At 55.4% G+C, this 13,034-nt stretch overlaps 1 protein-coding gene across 1 annotated transcript; it reads right to left on the bottom strand.

The window, feature by feature from the left end:
- Nucleotides 1-124: 124 nt before the first annotated feature.
- Tmem151b (transmembrane protein 151B) lies at nt 125-7,561 on the bottom strand. The gene is made up of 3 exons (XM_036167777.1): nt 7,273-7,561; nt 4,755-5,195; nt 125-4,062 (listed from the first exon to the last, which is right to left on the bottom strand). The coding sequence occupies exons 1-3, from the start codon at nt 7,387-7,389 to the stop codon at nt 2,932-2,934; spliced, it is 1,689 nt and encodes a 562-aa protein (XP_036023670.1). The 5' UTR covers nt 7,390-7,561; the 3' UTR covers nt 125-2,931.
- Nucleotides 7,562-13,034: the final 5,473 nt, after the last annotated feature.

Raw genomic sequence — 13,034 nt, 5'->3', positions numbered from 1 at the left:
TCCATATCTACACATTGTACCATCACTAATTCTCAAGCTGGGAAGGAGTACCAAGGAGCAGAGGGGCTCAGACACAGAGACCTCCTGCCAAGGGCAGGGAATAAGTGTCACTCTGAGGAAGGGAGTCGGTGAGTCATCCACACTTTTATTATCCACCAGTGTGATTTGTACAATCTTTGCGCTTGGAATTCCATGACAAAAAGGCCACAGTGTGATGCACCCAATTTGACAGTGATCTGTCTTCTCCCGAGCCAGGCCCAGCCCACCCCACAAGCCCTTATCCTCAGGACATACAGTCTTCCTGGTACCCTCCATGAGTCCCTGTCACTCTGTGACTGCCCACCCTGGGGCTACACCCATAGGAATCACATCAGCCTGTGGATCCATGAGAGGACCTGACTGACCAATTCAGGCCAAGCCCCTTATCTCCCAACCCTTCTTGAGCTGAGTGGCCCAGAGCCCACCTATCCAAAAGATGGGAGACTGAACTGCAGCAGTAATCCAGGAGGGCCTGCACTCCAGGGACTCTTTGCAACAAGCAGGCGCTGAGCAGAGCACCAGAGGGGGCTTGGGAGTGACTACGTGTGTGCCTGTCCGGGCAACCTAGAGACATCTGTGCCTGACATCCTCTGACAGTTCCAGAGTGCAAACATGTAGGTGTGAGGGTGTGTGTGTCTGTGTGTAGCCACAGCTGCTAGCAGAGGTTCTAATTAGAGAAACAAGAACATTCAGTGTAAAGTTTAAATTTTAGAGATTAATTAATTTTCTGGTTTTCATTTTCCCTGGCAATCAATAAAGCTACCAAGAAAAGAGACCAAAGAATTGCTTTCTCTCTAAGTCTGTGCGTGTGTGGGAGGTGAGGCTGTCTGTATGAAAAGACCTAGGCAGAAATGGTCAGACAAAAATAATAACAGGGCTTCCCCTCCTCCTCTCCCAAGGCCAAGCTCCATCTCTGGACCCAGCATGATGAGAATGAGCCAAGCCCTTCTCTCTTTGGAGCTGTGAGGTGGCCAGGCTGCCCCTAATGAGACAAGACATCCAGATACCAGCTGGCCAAGAACTGGGGCCCGAGGCCACAGCTCCACCACCACCTGTGCTTCAACAGATGTCTGCTCAAGGGAAAGCAGGGTGCTCCAACAGCCAATCTACCTGCCCCTCCCCAGACAAACTCAAACTCAGGGTCCTTGGGGGTTCAGTGCCTACAGGCCAGTGGACACTGGTGCTCAGGAACCCTGGTGGGCAGCTATGCTGATCCCATCTGCTCAAACCTCTCCCCCTCTGACACCTCTCTCCCACCCAACCATCTCTGTATGGCTAGAAAGCACAAGCCCCATCTGAGCCATATGGCATCCCCACAATCTGGGCTTCCCACATCCCCCTGGGAAGAAGGGACAGGGAGGCAGAGGAGATGTTGCATAGGTGGGCACTCCCATTGGTGTGAGACTGGCACAACCAGGAGGAAGAGGGGAGGCCGAGAAGGTGGAGTTCTGGGGGGGGCAAAGCAAGAAGCCGAGGGAGCAAGACTGGACAGATGGGAGCCCGATCCCTGCGTGCTAAGTGTGCTGGGAAAACTTCAGCCAGGGCGGCTGGGAGAGCAAGGGGCCAAACACAGACATGCACAATGATGGGGGAGGGGGGAGTACAGGGAGCGGGAGAGCAAAGTTGGTGTCAAAGCTTTGAAGGGACAGGACAGGGGCTGGTGCCCTGGGGCTGTGGCGTGAAGCCCCCCTGAAGACAGAACTTGAGCTCACAGGATAAGAGGATGTGGAGGGTCTGGCAAGAATTGCGCTCCTGCCACTGGAATTGAGTAGCTCTTCAGTGAGGGCTTGTGATGGACTCAGATCCACCCAGGCATGGGTGAGGGACATACTACTCCTTAAGCGTCTCCAAGAGGAAAAGCTGCACCGCTGCCATCCACTCACTCAGGGCTGGTTTCACTCCGCCCACCATTACCAACTCTGCTCTTTCTCCTACCTGCCTCCTGAGTTCTCTAGACACCAAGGTGTGTCTCAAGCTCTGGTCCACTTGGTCACTCACCCTGGCCAGCTCTAATGAGGGCCTCCAGGATGGCACCTTAGCCTCCCTAACGGAAGCACCTACCCAGAACCCAGGGGAGGAAGCTTTTGATTGATGGGAGGCCTGGGCATGCCCTCCCCAGCTTCCCCTCTCGCCCCCTGCACCCTGACAACAGCTCTTCAGAGCCGGTAAGCTCGGAGGTGAGTGACGTCATTGGTGTGATGAAAAGTCCCTCCAGGACGGGACCTCTGGGGCCCAGTGAAATAAACAACCGCGGTGGGAGTGGCAGACAGGAACCGCCCAGGATTCCCTGCCAGCGCCAAGAGGCCAGAACTGTTTCCAGGTGCGGAGAGGAATACCGGGCTGCCAGCCGCCCCACTTTCAGACCCGGTGAACTCAGCTGGCTGGAAACCAGCCCTGCTTTTCACCAAACCACCGCCCCCTCTTCAGGGGCCCGGTAAAAACAAAAACAAAGAAGAAGAAGAAGAAGAAGCCCTAAATGCCCTTCCTGCGGCTTGTCATGTGGCTCCCTTGGTGGGGAGGCCAAAAAACGGGTCCCACATCATAGTTGCCTAGTAACAGTCAGGACTTGATGAAAGTCTGGGCGGGAAACCTCGAGTGTGCGTGGAAAAGGAAGTGTCCCCGTAGGAACTCGGTGGGGACTAGAAGAGAGCCACCTCTGCCCCGTGGGTGGGATTCTCAGAGAGCTGCCGACCTCCTCCACCCTCTGTCTGTGTACAGGGAAGCAGTCTCAGGACCACTGAGGTCTTCTCTGGGCGTGCCCCTCACCTCCCGCCTTCACGCATACCTGCCTGGCCTCAGTCACCATCCTGCCTTCCCCTGCTACAGACAGGGAGCACAATATTTCAAGGGGCAGGAGGGGGAACGGCGCAGGCTCCCTCCAAGGGCAGGAGGTCACAGTGAGGTCTCCACGCAGGAGCCATGGCGGTGCAGTGGCCGGTGACTGTGGCCCAGACACCCCTCCTGGCGATGGACGATGAGGACTGGGAAGTAGAGGGCATCGTGGTAGGGCGGCGGTGGCCCGGCCTCCTCCTCGTCGTCCTCGTCCTCGTCGTCCCGCATGCTGGCCTGGCTGGACAGACGCGTCTGCTCCGTGGGGCAGCTCGCCTCGTTGACACTCCCGCTCCGGCTGCGCCACAGGCAGCTGCGCCGGGAGCCGTAGAGGCGACCGAGCGAGAAGCGGCTGCCCCCGCATCCCGCACTGGCTCCGGGCCCCTGGCCGGCCCGCGGGCTGGCGCAGATGCTCAGCGCACTGCGCGAGAAGATGGACGAGCTGCTGACCGCTCGCTGACAGTGCTCGCAGCTTCGCCGGTACGGGGCCACGCCCGCCGCGCCCGGGCCACCCACCCCGCCGTAGCGACACGTGGGCGCGTAGCCACCGCCCCCTGCCCCGCCGCAGCGCCCGCCCAGCCCAGCCAGGTCCATGAGCACCGCTTCCGAGTAGCTGGGGACCAGCTGCTGATTGGAACGGATGTGCCACTCGAGCTCGGTGCTGTCCACCGTGTTGACCCGCGGCAGGCGATGAGTGAGCGGGGGCAGCAGCTCGTCGCTGGGACTCAGGCCGCCGCCCGCGCTGCTGGCCGAGCCCGGCCCCTCCAGGCCGAAGAGCTTCTCCACGTGGTAGTGCGCGTACGCCGTGCGGTACTCGGCCAGCACGCGCAGCGGCCACGACAGCGTGAGCAGCGCCGCGGCCCAGAAAGCCGACGAGCAGGCGTACCAGGGTGGTCGGGCCGGGTCCGGGAAGGCCACCATGAACTCGCGGAAGTCCACGTTCTTGAGATGCATGCCCTCTCGAGCCTCCATGTAGTCATCCAAGCCCTCGTTCTCGGCGAAGAAGCGTGCGCGCTGGCACAGGTACGCGTTCTCCGCCTCCACGCTGGCGAAGCTGAAGCACTTGGTGAAGCGCAGCCGCGTGGCCGGCGCACCCTCCAGCCCCACTAGCGCCTTGGACACGTCCCGGACGCCACAGCGTGCGTAGTCGAACTCGGCCTCCGCCACGTGTGTGTTGACACGCTCGTGGTAGACCTGCAGCGCGCAGAAGGAGGCTGGAGTCGTACGGGGAGCGTACCTCGGCTTGTCTACCCATCCCCATACTGAGCCGGAAGTCACTATACCTGGGATCATCTCCACCATCATCGCCTCCCCCTCCCTCTCCCAACCCCGAGGGGTTTAATTCGGTAAGTGGTGGTTGCCCTGAAAACTCTGTACCACGCACACCCACCTCCTCTAAGAGTCTTGGGCTGGGATCCAGAGACCTGGGTTTAAGTCTAGCACTGCCAAGTAGAAGCAACCTCAGGCGAGTCTGAGCCGAGGTCTCCCTAGCTGTGAATGAGTATTCAGTAATAATTATGTCACTGACAGATAAGCATATCCACGTAAAGCCTGAACATGGAGCCAGCCAGCTTGAGTGTACGGCCCATCTCCTCACTTACTGTGTGACCTTGGACAGGTTGGCTGGTTGGTTTGCTCGTTTTAACCACTACACACCCCTTTGCTCCTTTTTAAAATGGATGTGCCTACTTCATAGGTTTGCTGTAAGGATTAAATAAAGTTTAAAGTCGGTAAGTGCCCAGAGCTCGGCTCTGCTGGTGTTCGCTGTTATTACTGGGTGCCCACGGGGGCTCACTGCTGTCTCCTGCTCCCTCACAAGCCTAGCGCAGGCAATCCAAGCAGCCTCTCTCATCTTGAACAGCCTGCACTCACCTCCAGCCTCTCACCTGGGTGGTAGTGTAAGCGTCTCCGTTGCGGTACCGGGTGACCTGCCGAGTTCGCCGCACGTAGTGGTAGCTGATGGCCTTCCACCAGATGCAGGGGGTGGCCTGCTGCATCCGGCCCACACGCTCCCGAACACTGCTCACGTCCACTCGGTGCTGCAGCTCGTGGCGGGCCTGGCAGTGCCAACACTCCACCAGGTAGACCGCGTACAACATGAGCAGGAAGGCCAGGGGGATGTAGACGTAGCCATTGGAGCAGGGGCTGTCATGGTACATGAGGCTATTGCCCTGGTAGGCGCTGCTGAAGGTGAGGCGGGTCACTGTGGTGACATGGCACCAGGCCACTGCCCCCAGGCAGCCGTACATGAGCAGCGAGAGCAGGAGGCACTTCCAGTGGGACTCACGGCAGAGAGATTTGGTGAAAGAGGGCTGGATGGGTCGTTGCTGCTTAGATGGGCAGGGAGGGGTGCCAAGGTGAGGAAGAGGTGAGACGGAATGGCAGGACCCAGCACAGAGATGATGAACACAGATTGAGAGACACAGGAATGTAATAGGAAGATGAGGAGATGGGAGCCAGTGACCACAGATAAACACAGACGTGACCCAGACGGAACCGTGAGGACAGAAAAAAGGGCCAGAATGCCAGTACAGGAAAGTGCAAAGAGAGATACCCCAAGAGGCGGAAGTGGAGGCCAGGAGACACAACAGAGAGATGGAGAGGATGGAATCCAGAAAGACAGACACAAGACAGCAGTGAAACAGAGGTGTGGATGGGGAGAAGGGACAGACAAATAGGCATTAGCGAAGGTAGGTCCCCAGCCCAGACCTCCTCCAGGTGACCCAGGGAAGTAGGGGAGGACCCTCTGACATCACCTCCTCTCTTAACAGGTGGGGCCCTGACTTCTTGCGGACACTGTCAGTCCTGGGTTCTAGAGAAGCCATTCTCCTTGGGCTCACCCACCTCTCCCCAGCCCCCATGGACAGTCTAATGCTTCCTTTGGAGAAGGGGCTTAACCCAGGCCAACCTCATGCCTCCCTCCTCCCCTGTGTTCTTCTGTGAGTCTTCCCACGGTTCACACCCGCCTCCCAACAAACACACATTCTTCCCCTCTGTCCTGGGATGGGAAAGAAGGGCTGGGCCTCTTCACACAAGGCAGTCCAACAGGGCAGAGGCCTGTGGCTGAGGAGAGGAGGGGATGGGAGTGAGGAAGGCGTTGGAAGCCCAGCCATTTGTCACTAATTTCTGATACTCTCCTAGGGCCTGTCTGTTAAAAGCACTTGGCACATTCGGAGTTGTTTACATGTCTAGTTCTCCACCAGATGGAGTGCTCCTGAGGGCAGGGCCCGTGTCTCGTTCTCTTTGCTTCCTAAGTGACACCCAACAGGCACAGGCACATAATCAATGAGGGCTGAGTCTGACTGCTCAAACAGCCTGTTCCCACCCCTCCTACATTGTTGCACACCCATGCATATGTACACACACACACACACACACACACACACACACACACACCCTTCTGCTGCAGTGCTGACTGGCCCCTTTAATTCTTCATGCCTGGCCTTCGGGCCAACTAGAGAGACAGAAAGCTGTGGAAACGAAGTGTACAGTTAACAAGCAGCAGGCCCTGGATTTCTGTGGCTAGGTAGGAGGAGCAGGAAACAGCACCCAGCATGTGCCTGCAAGGGAGGGAGCTGTGTCCTTGGAAGCTGGGTGCAGGTGTGCACCTGTGTGCCCACCTGGTTATGTGCCTGCCCCAGTGTGAGCCCACTGAAAGGGGCTGCCCACAAGTCTATGCCCACTCTCCTCCTGCCTCTGTGCAGTGTGCACGATGTGCACAAGTGTGCATGTGAGGCTGAGGCGGAGGCCTTATAGTACTTCCCTTGTTTTATCTCCAGTTTTCAAAAGACTGAAATAGGACCCTAACTAGGTACATGCTTAATACTGACTCAAAAATCCTTAAGCTTAGTGCCCCCTAGGGGGAGCATCCGGCAGTAAGAGAGAGAGGTGAACAGCCCCCTTACACACACACACACACACACACACACACACATTCACACACTCTCACGCTCCCAGTGACCCCAGGGGGAATGGCCTCTCTACGTGTCTGACCTTCCTTCGGTGCCGGCTCGGGTGACACCATCGCTTCCCCGAGGCACCCTTCTTGGTTCCTAACCCCTCCAGTCCCCCTTCCTTCCCGGCCTTCAAGGTGGGATGCTGCCCACCGTTCTCCCCTCTCCGCCCAGCCCGGGGTCTGCGAGGCTCCGCCCCGGGCCCCTCCCCCTGCCCGGGACCCCCCTGAGCCCCGCCCCCGGCGCGGCCCCTGGCTCGCCACCGCGGACGGAGCGGGCCGCCAGGTCGGGGCACTGGCGCCGGACTGCGGCTGCAGCGGCCGTCTCGGGGTGCGGGGCGCCGGCCGCTCTGCGGCGGAACCGGCGGGGACCGTGCGAGGCGCGGGGGATGGGGGCCGGGTCGCGGCCGTGCGGGGACGGGTGGGGGGCACCGAGGGCCGCCGGCTCTCACCTCCTCTCGGGCGGGGCCCTCGTCCGCCGCTGCCATGGGCTCCTCCGGGACCCCGGAGCCGCCACCGCCGCCGCCGCCGCCGGCGCTCTCTCCCGCGGCCGAGCCAGGGGGGGACATGGCGTAGACGGGGCGCGTCGAGCTCAGGACCTCCCGGGGGGCTGCCAGGGGCCGGGGGCATCCTGCGCCGGCCCTGGGGAGGGGGCGCGAGGGGCGGGGCCCTCTCTGCTCCCCACCCCCCGCCGGGGGGAGGGGGCCTGGAAAGGGCACGGAGCGGGGGGCTGGAGATAGGGGGGTGGGTGGGAGGGCGGGCTGGAGGGGCCGGGCTGGGGGGGCCGGGGCCGGGGGCGGGTGTCACCTTGAGGCCCTCGCGGCGCCGCTCCGCCTCCCGCCCGCTCCCGCCGCCGCCTTTTGTCTGAGCCGAGCTGGAGCCAGCGCGCCCCCCCTCTTCCTCCCAGCGCAGCAGCGCCCCGCCCCCGGCCCCCCAAACTCCGCCTTCACCGAGCCTTCCTAATAACCACCACCGCCACACCGCCAAAGGGGTGAAGCAACAGGGGCTCCCCGCGCCCCTGCTCTCAGCCCTGCTCACCGCATCTTCCTCCTGCCTGCCCATTCTGGGAAGATCGCAGCCTCAGCGCCTCTCCAGCTGCCCTCGCTAGAAGGCCCCTGGGGAGTCAACCAGCATTCCTCTCCCATCCTCAGTCCTTGAGGATGAAGGCTGAGGAGAGGACAGAGTCTGGGCATTCTAGGGAAGACCCTTAGTCCTAACTGCGTGGTAAAGGGTTACACCGGGACCCGGACTCCAGAGGGATGGAATAGGGTGGAGGGAAAACGTCGAAGCTAGGCTCCAGAAAGGACTACTAGAGGGCAGAGACTGGAGACGCTGGAAGCCCCTGACAAGGGTAGCCCCAGGAAAGCAGTGAAGTGTGTCCAGTGCCCTAAGCTAGGGGTCAAGATCACCTGAGTTCTAACTCTTCGTTCTGGCTCCGCGACCTTAGAGAAGCACCGTCTCTCTCCGCCCCTATTGCCTCCCCACTAGGCTGCCAGGGTAGGGAGGCAAAGTCACAGACCACAGGCAAGCTGAGTGACTGCAGGAAGCCAGCCCTTTGTGCCACCCACCCACTGCTGTTCTTCTCCGCATTGCCTGGGACACAAGACTGATACTTTTTCAGGCATGTGTTCCTGGGTCCATCCATCCATAAATGAACAAGTACTCAGCACCTACTGTGTGCCATGTTTAGAAATAAAATGTAATTTCCTACCTTCAAGAAACACAGTCTAGGCCAGGCAGTGGTGGCGCATGTCTTTAATCCCAGCACCTGGGAGGCAGAGCCAGGTGGATCTCTGTAAGTTCGAGGCCAGCCTGGGCTACAGAGTGAGGTCCAGGACAGCCAGAGCTGTTACACAGATAAACAAACAAACAAACAAACAAAGGAAACATTTCTAACTGGGAACATGCAATCCAATCTTTATAATAGTGTGAATGAAGGTCAAGCATGCTTGGTCACTCTATGTGTGTGGTCACTGTACCATCCTACTCTGACTAGGGTCTTAGACACACAATAATAACTGTTCTTTCTTACCCATAGGGAACCAAGGCATATGGAGAGCAAGAGAGTGCTTATGGAGTCACCTGCCCACACCCACAGAATTACTCCTAGAATTCAGATCTTTCTTGGAAAAAAAAAAAAAAAGTTCATGAAGGGAGGTGACATACATCTGAAGCAGGAGGATCAATATTTTGAGGACAGCCTGGACTACATAACAAAACACTGTCCAAAAAAGCAGGTAGGTTGGCCAGGCGGTGGTGGCACACACCTTTAATCCTAGCAGAGGCAGAGGCAGGCAGATCTCAGCCTGGTCTACAAAGCGAATTCCAGGGCAGTCAAGACTGTTACACAGAGAAAACCTGTCTCGAAAACACCAAAAAGCCCAGCGGTGGTGGTGTACGCCTGTAATCTCAGCACTCGGGAGGCAGAGGCAGGTGGATTTCTGTGAGTTCAAGGCCAGCCTGGTCTACAGAGCTAGTCCAGGACAGGCTCCAAAGCTACAGAGAAACCCTGTCTCAAAAAACAAAAAAAAAAAAAAAGAAAACACCAAAAAGAACGCAAGGTGAGGGGGTAGTAGGTTGGGGCTGTAGTTTAGGGGTACAACACTTGTCTAACATGTGTGAAGTCCTAGTTTAATCCCCAGTACTGGAGTCCCTTTAGAGCAGGAAGTAGCCTTAAGCAGTTTTGATAGCTGGTCTTTGGGGACAGGAAGGAAGCATACTCCTGCCTCCTCTGGATCAGTAGAGCCACTCCCTGCATCCCTACCCTGCCTCTGTCTCAGTTTTCCTATCCCTCCCTTCCCAAGTGAGCAACTTTCTGACCCCCTACTGCTTTGAAGTATCAGCCTGAATGATCCTCCTCAGGTCAAAAAGTCCATTCTTTTCCCCAAACAGGATGTAGTCTCCAAAAGGGAGAGCCTCCCATCCACACCCATGACACAAGAGGAATCTCTTGGTGGCTCCTTCCAGTCAGTGGCTCCCACCCACCTCACGGCCAACTCCAGCCCCTCACTCTGGCTTCAGCCTGTCTCGCCATATTCAGACCTCCCACACAGACACTGGCCTTTCCTAACCTACATGGATTCACCATTCTTTCAATTTAGTAATGATCTTCCTGATACCCATCCACTGTCTCTACCTCAGGGGACACTGGAAGAGAGACAGTGTCAACTTTAGTCAACTCCAGAACTCCCAAGAAACACCCCCCCCCCCATCTTCATAGCCAATATCCTTTCCTGGAAGCTCCAGGAAATAGGGGTTGAAAGGAGGGGGTAGTGGAAGGAGCTGACCGCCTGGTTACCATAGAAACTGGGCCTGTTTCTCTGAAGATAAGTCTAGCTCAGTGGATGGAGGTAGAGTAGAACCATCCAAAGGGAACCAGAGGACACCAGCAGAGAGGGAGGGTCTGAGTGGCCACACCTAGGAGAGGACTGTTCTTAAGGAAAGGCAGGATCTGACCACACTGCAGCCTGAGTCAAAGGCCAAGGCCACCCTTTCAGATAACACTGCCACTGGGGTTATCTTTCTCCCCACTCTGAAAGGCTGTCAGAGGATAGCCAGTGGGGCTAGGGCTGTGGGTGGTTCGATGCTGCCCTCATGTGGTCAATAAGGGGGTTGCCACGTCTGTTAGGGCTCAGGACCAGACACGGGGTTGGGTTGGAATAGTTATCTTCAAATTGTGAATTAGAAAGGTGGTCCCTGCATGCTCCTGAGTCCTGTGCCCTTGCGAGACTTAGATCTTGGTAAGAATTTCATTGAAGAAAACGTATAAAACACAGGATTAGATCAAAAGAAGCCAGTTCTGTATTTTTCTGACTATGGGTTTCTTGGGCAAGTCAGCTGACCTTTCTGGGCCTCAGGTGTTGTTTTTTGTTTTTTTTTTTTAAACTGTAGCTAATATAGTTGCTTAAATTTTGAGAATGGGAAAGAGGTTGAAAACTTCTGACCCTAATGTGTTGCTGTTTTGTTTGATTGGGGTGTTTGTTTTGGGGTATCATGCTAAGGATAAACCCAAGGCATTGCATTTACCAGGGAAGCAGTCTACATTCCTAATAGATACCTCAGTTCCTGGGCTTTCCTGGCAGGATTGCAATCTGCCTTATGCTTAGCATGCCCTCTTTCTAGTCCTCCAGTTGAATGGAGAACAGTGGGTCAGAAGAGGCGCCTCTCTTCTCAACTCTTCCCCCACCCCATCTCCAGCTCAAATTGAACCATCTTTGCCCCTCGCCGCACTTAGTAAGTAGTTGGCCCTACTGGATGACAAACATTCTTTTTTTTTTAAGATTTATTTATTCATGTATTTTATGTAGATGAGTGCTTTATTTGCATGAATGCTTACATGACAGAAGAGAGCATCAGATCTCACTACGGATGGTTTTGAGCCACCATTTGGTTGCTGGGAATTGAACTCAGGACCTCTGGAAGAGCAGTCAGTGCTCTTAACCACTGAGCCATCTCTCCAGCCCAACAAACATTCTAAGTTGTAACTGCCAGAAACTTGAAAAGATTTGTGTATTTTTATGTTATGTGTATGAGTGTTTTGCCTGCACGAGTGTGTGTGCACCGTGTTCATGCCAAGTGCATGACCATGGAGGTCAGAAGAGGGCATGGGATGAGATATCAGATTGCCGGTGGTTGTTAGCTCCCCTGTGGGTGCTGGGAACTGAACCTGGGCCCTTTTCAAGAGCAGCCAATGTTCTTAACTGCTCGAGCATGTCTCCAGCCCCTGCCAGAAACTTTTGGAAGGCTGGATATTTTTTTTCTTGTGGTGATGATGGTGGAAATGGTGGAAATGATTATGGCTGTTGGTTATTACTGTTACTGTGGTTATTGATCTATCTCTCAGATTAGAGATGATGGGACATATCAACAGCTTCACATATGTTTGCAAATGAGTGAATGGTTGGATGACTAAGTGAGGTTCCCAGGAAAAGGGCAGAAGAGAACGGCTCAGTAGCTGTCTACCCCAGCTTCCCTTCCCCAGGGCTAGGAAGCTGCTCTCTTGGTTGGTGAGGACCTTCTAAGGGTATTGCTAGCCCAAGGAAAGAGCAGCAGGAAGCTCCAGCTGAGGGCTCCCCTGGGGGGGTGCTCCAACCCAGCTATGTCTAGGAAAAGCAGGACAGGGAGAGAAAGATGTCTCATGACTGGGGTGAAGACCTCAACAGTGTCAGGGGCCTCCCCATCCTAGCCCCACTGTGAGGAAGTAAACTTCGGTGACTACTGGGGTAGTCAGATACAGTACCCACCAAAGGCCAGTGCACCATCCTGTGAGGAAGAAGAAACCACATGACCACCATGACTTGTTAGACAAGTCTGCCCCAGAAAACCCACTTCTCCAAATCACATCCTCCTGCCAAATCTGTGATCTGGGGAGCTGACACAGGAGACTGTCTATAAAGATTCCCAGGGAAAAGCTGCTTTCCTAAAGATAATGAAGTGTACCCCTTCCTACCCATACCCTTGGGCGCTGATAGGAGAAGATGGAGAGGCAAGAAAGATTGAGAAAAACAGGCAGAGGGTAGGAAGCAAAGCTGGCTGGTCTTATGTCCACTTCACAGGACATAATTGTCTGAAAGGAGGGAACCTCAATTAAAATGTCTACATAAGATCAACTGTAGGGTGGCTGGAGAGATGGCTCAAAGGTTAAGAGCACTGGCTGTTCTTCCAGAGATCCTGAGTTCAATTCCCAGTAACCACATGATGATTCATAACCATCTGTAGTGAAATCTGGTGCTCTCTTCCACCCTGCAGGAATTCAGGCAGAACACTTTATGCATAATAAATAAATAGATAAATAAATAAATAAAGTTCACAACCATTTGTAATGAAATCTGGTGCCCTCTTCCAGCCTGCAGGGATGCAGGCAGAACACTGTATGCATAATTAATTAATTAATTAAAAGATTAATTAATTAATTTTAAAAAAAGATCAACTGTAGGGCATTTTCTTAATTAGTACTGCAGGGATGCAGGAAGAACACTGTATGCATAATAAATAAATAAATAAATGTTTTTAAAAAGATCAACTGTAGGGCATTTTTTTTGAGCTGAGGATCAAACCCAGGGCCTTGTGCTTGCTAGGCGAGCGCTCTACCACTGAGCTAAATCCCCAACCCGGCATTTTCTTAATTAGTGACTGATGGGGAGGGCCTAGCCCATTCTGGTGGTCCTGGGTTCTATAAGAAAGCAGGCAGAGCAAGCCGGTAAGCAGCACCCGT

This window comes from Onychomys torridus, chromosome 18 (genome assembly GCF_903995425.1).
Source record: "Onychomys torridus chromosome 18, mOncTor1.1, whole genome shotgun sequence".
NCBI classification, from domain to species: domain Eukaryota; kingdom Metazoa; phylum Chordata; class Mammalia; order Rodentia; family Cricetidae; genus Onychomys; species Onychomys torridus.
The sequence above is the reverse complement of the archived record's forward strand: the minus strand, read 5'-3'. Positions and strand labels throughout refer to the sequence as shown.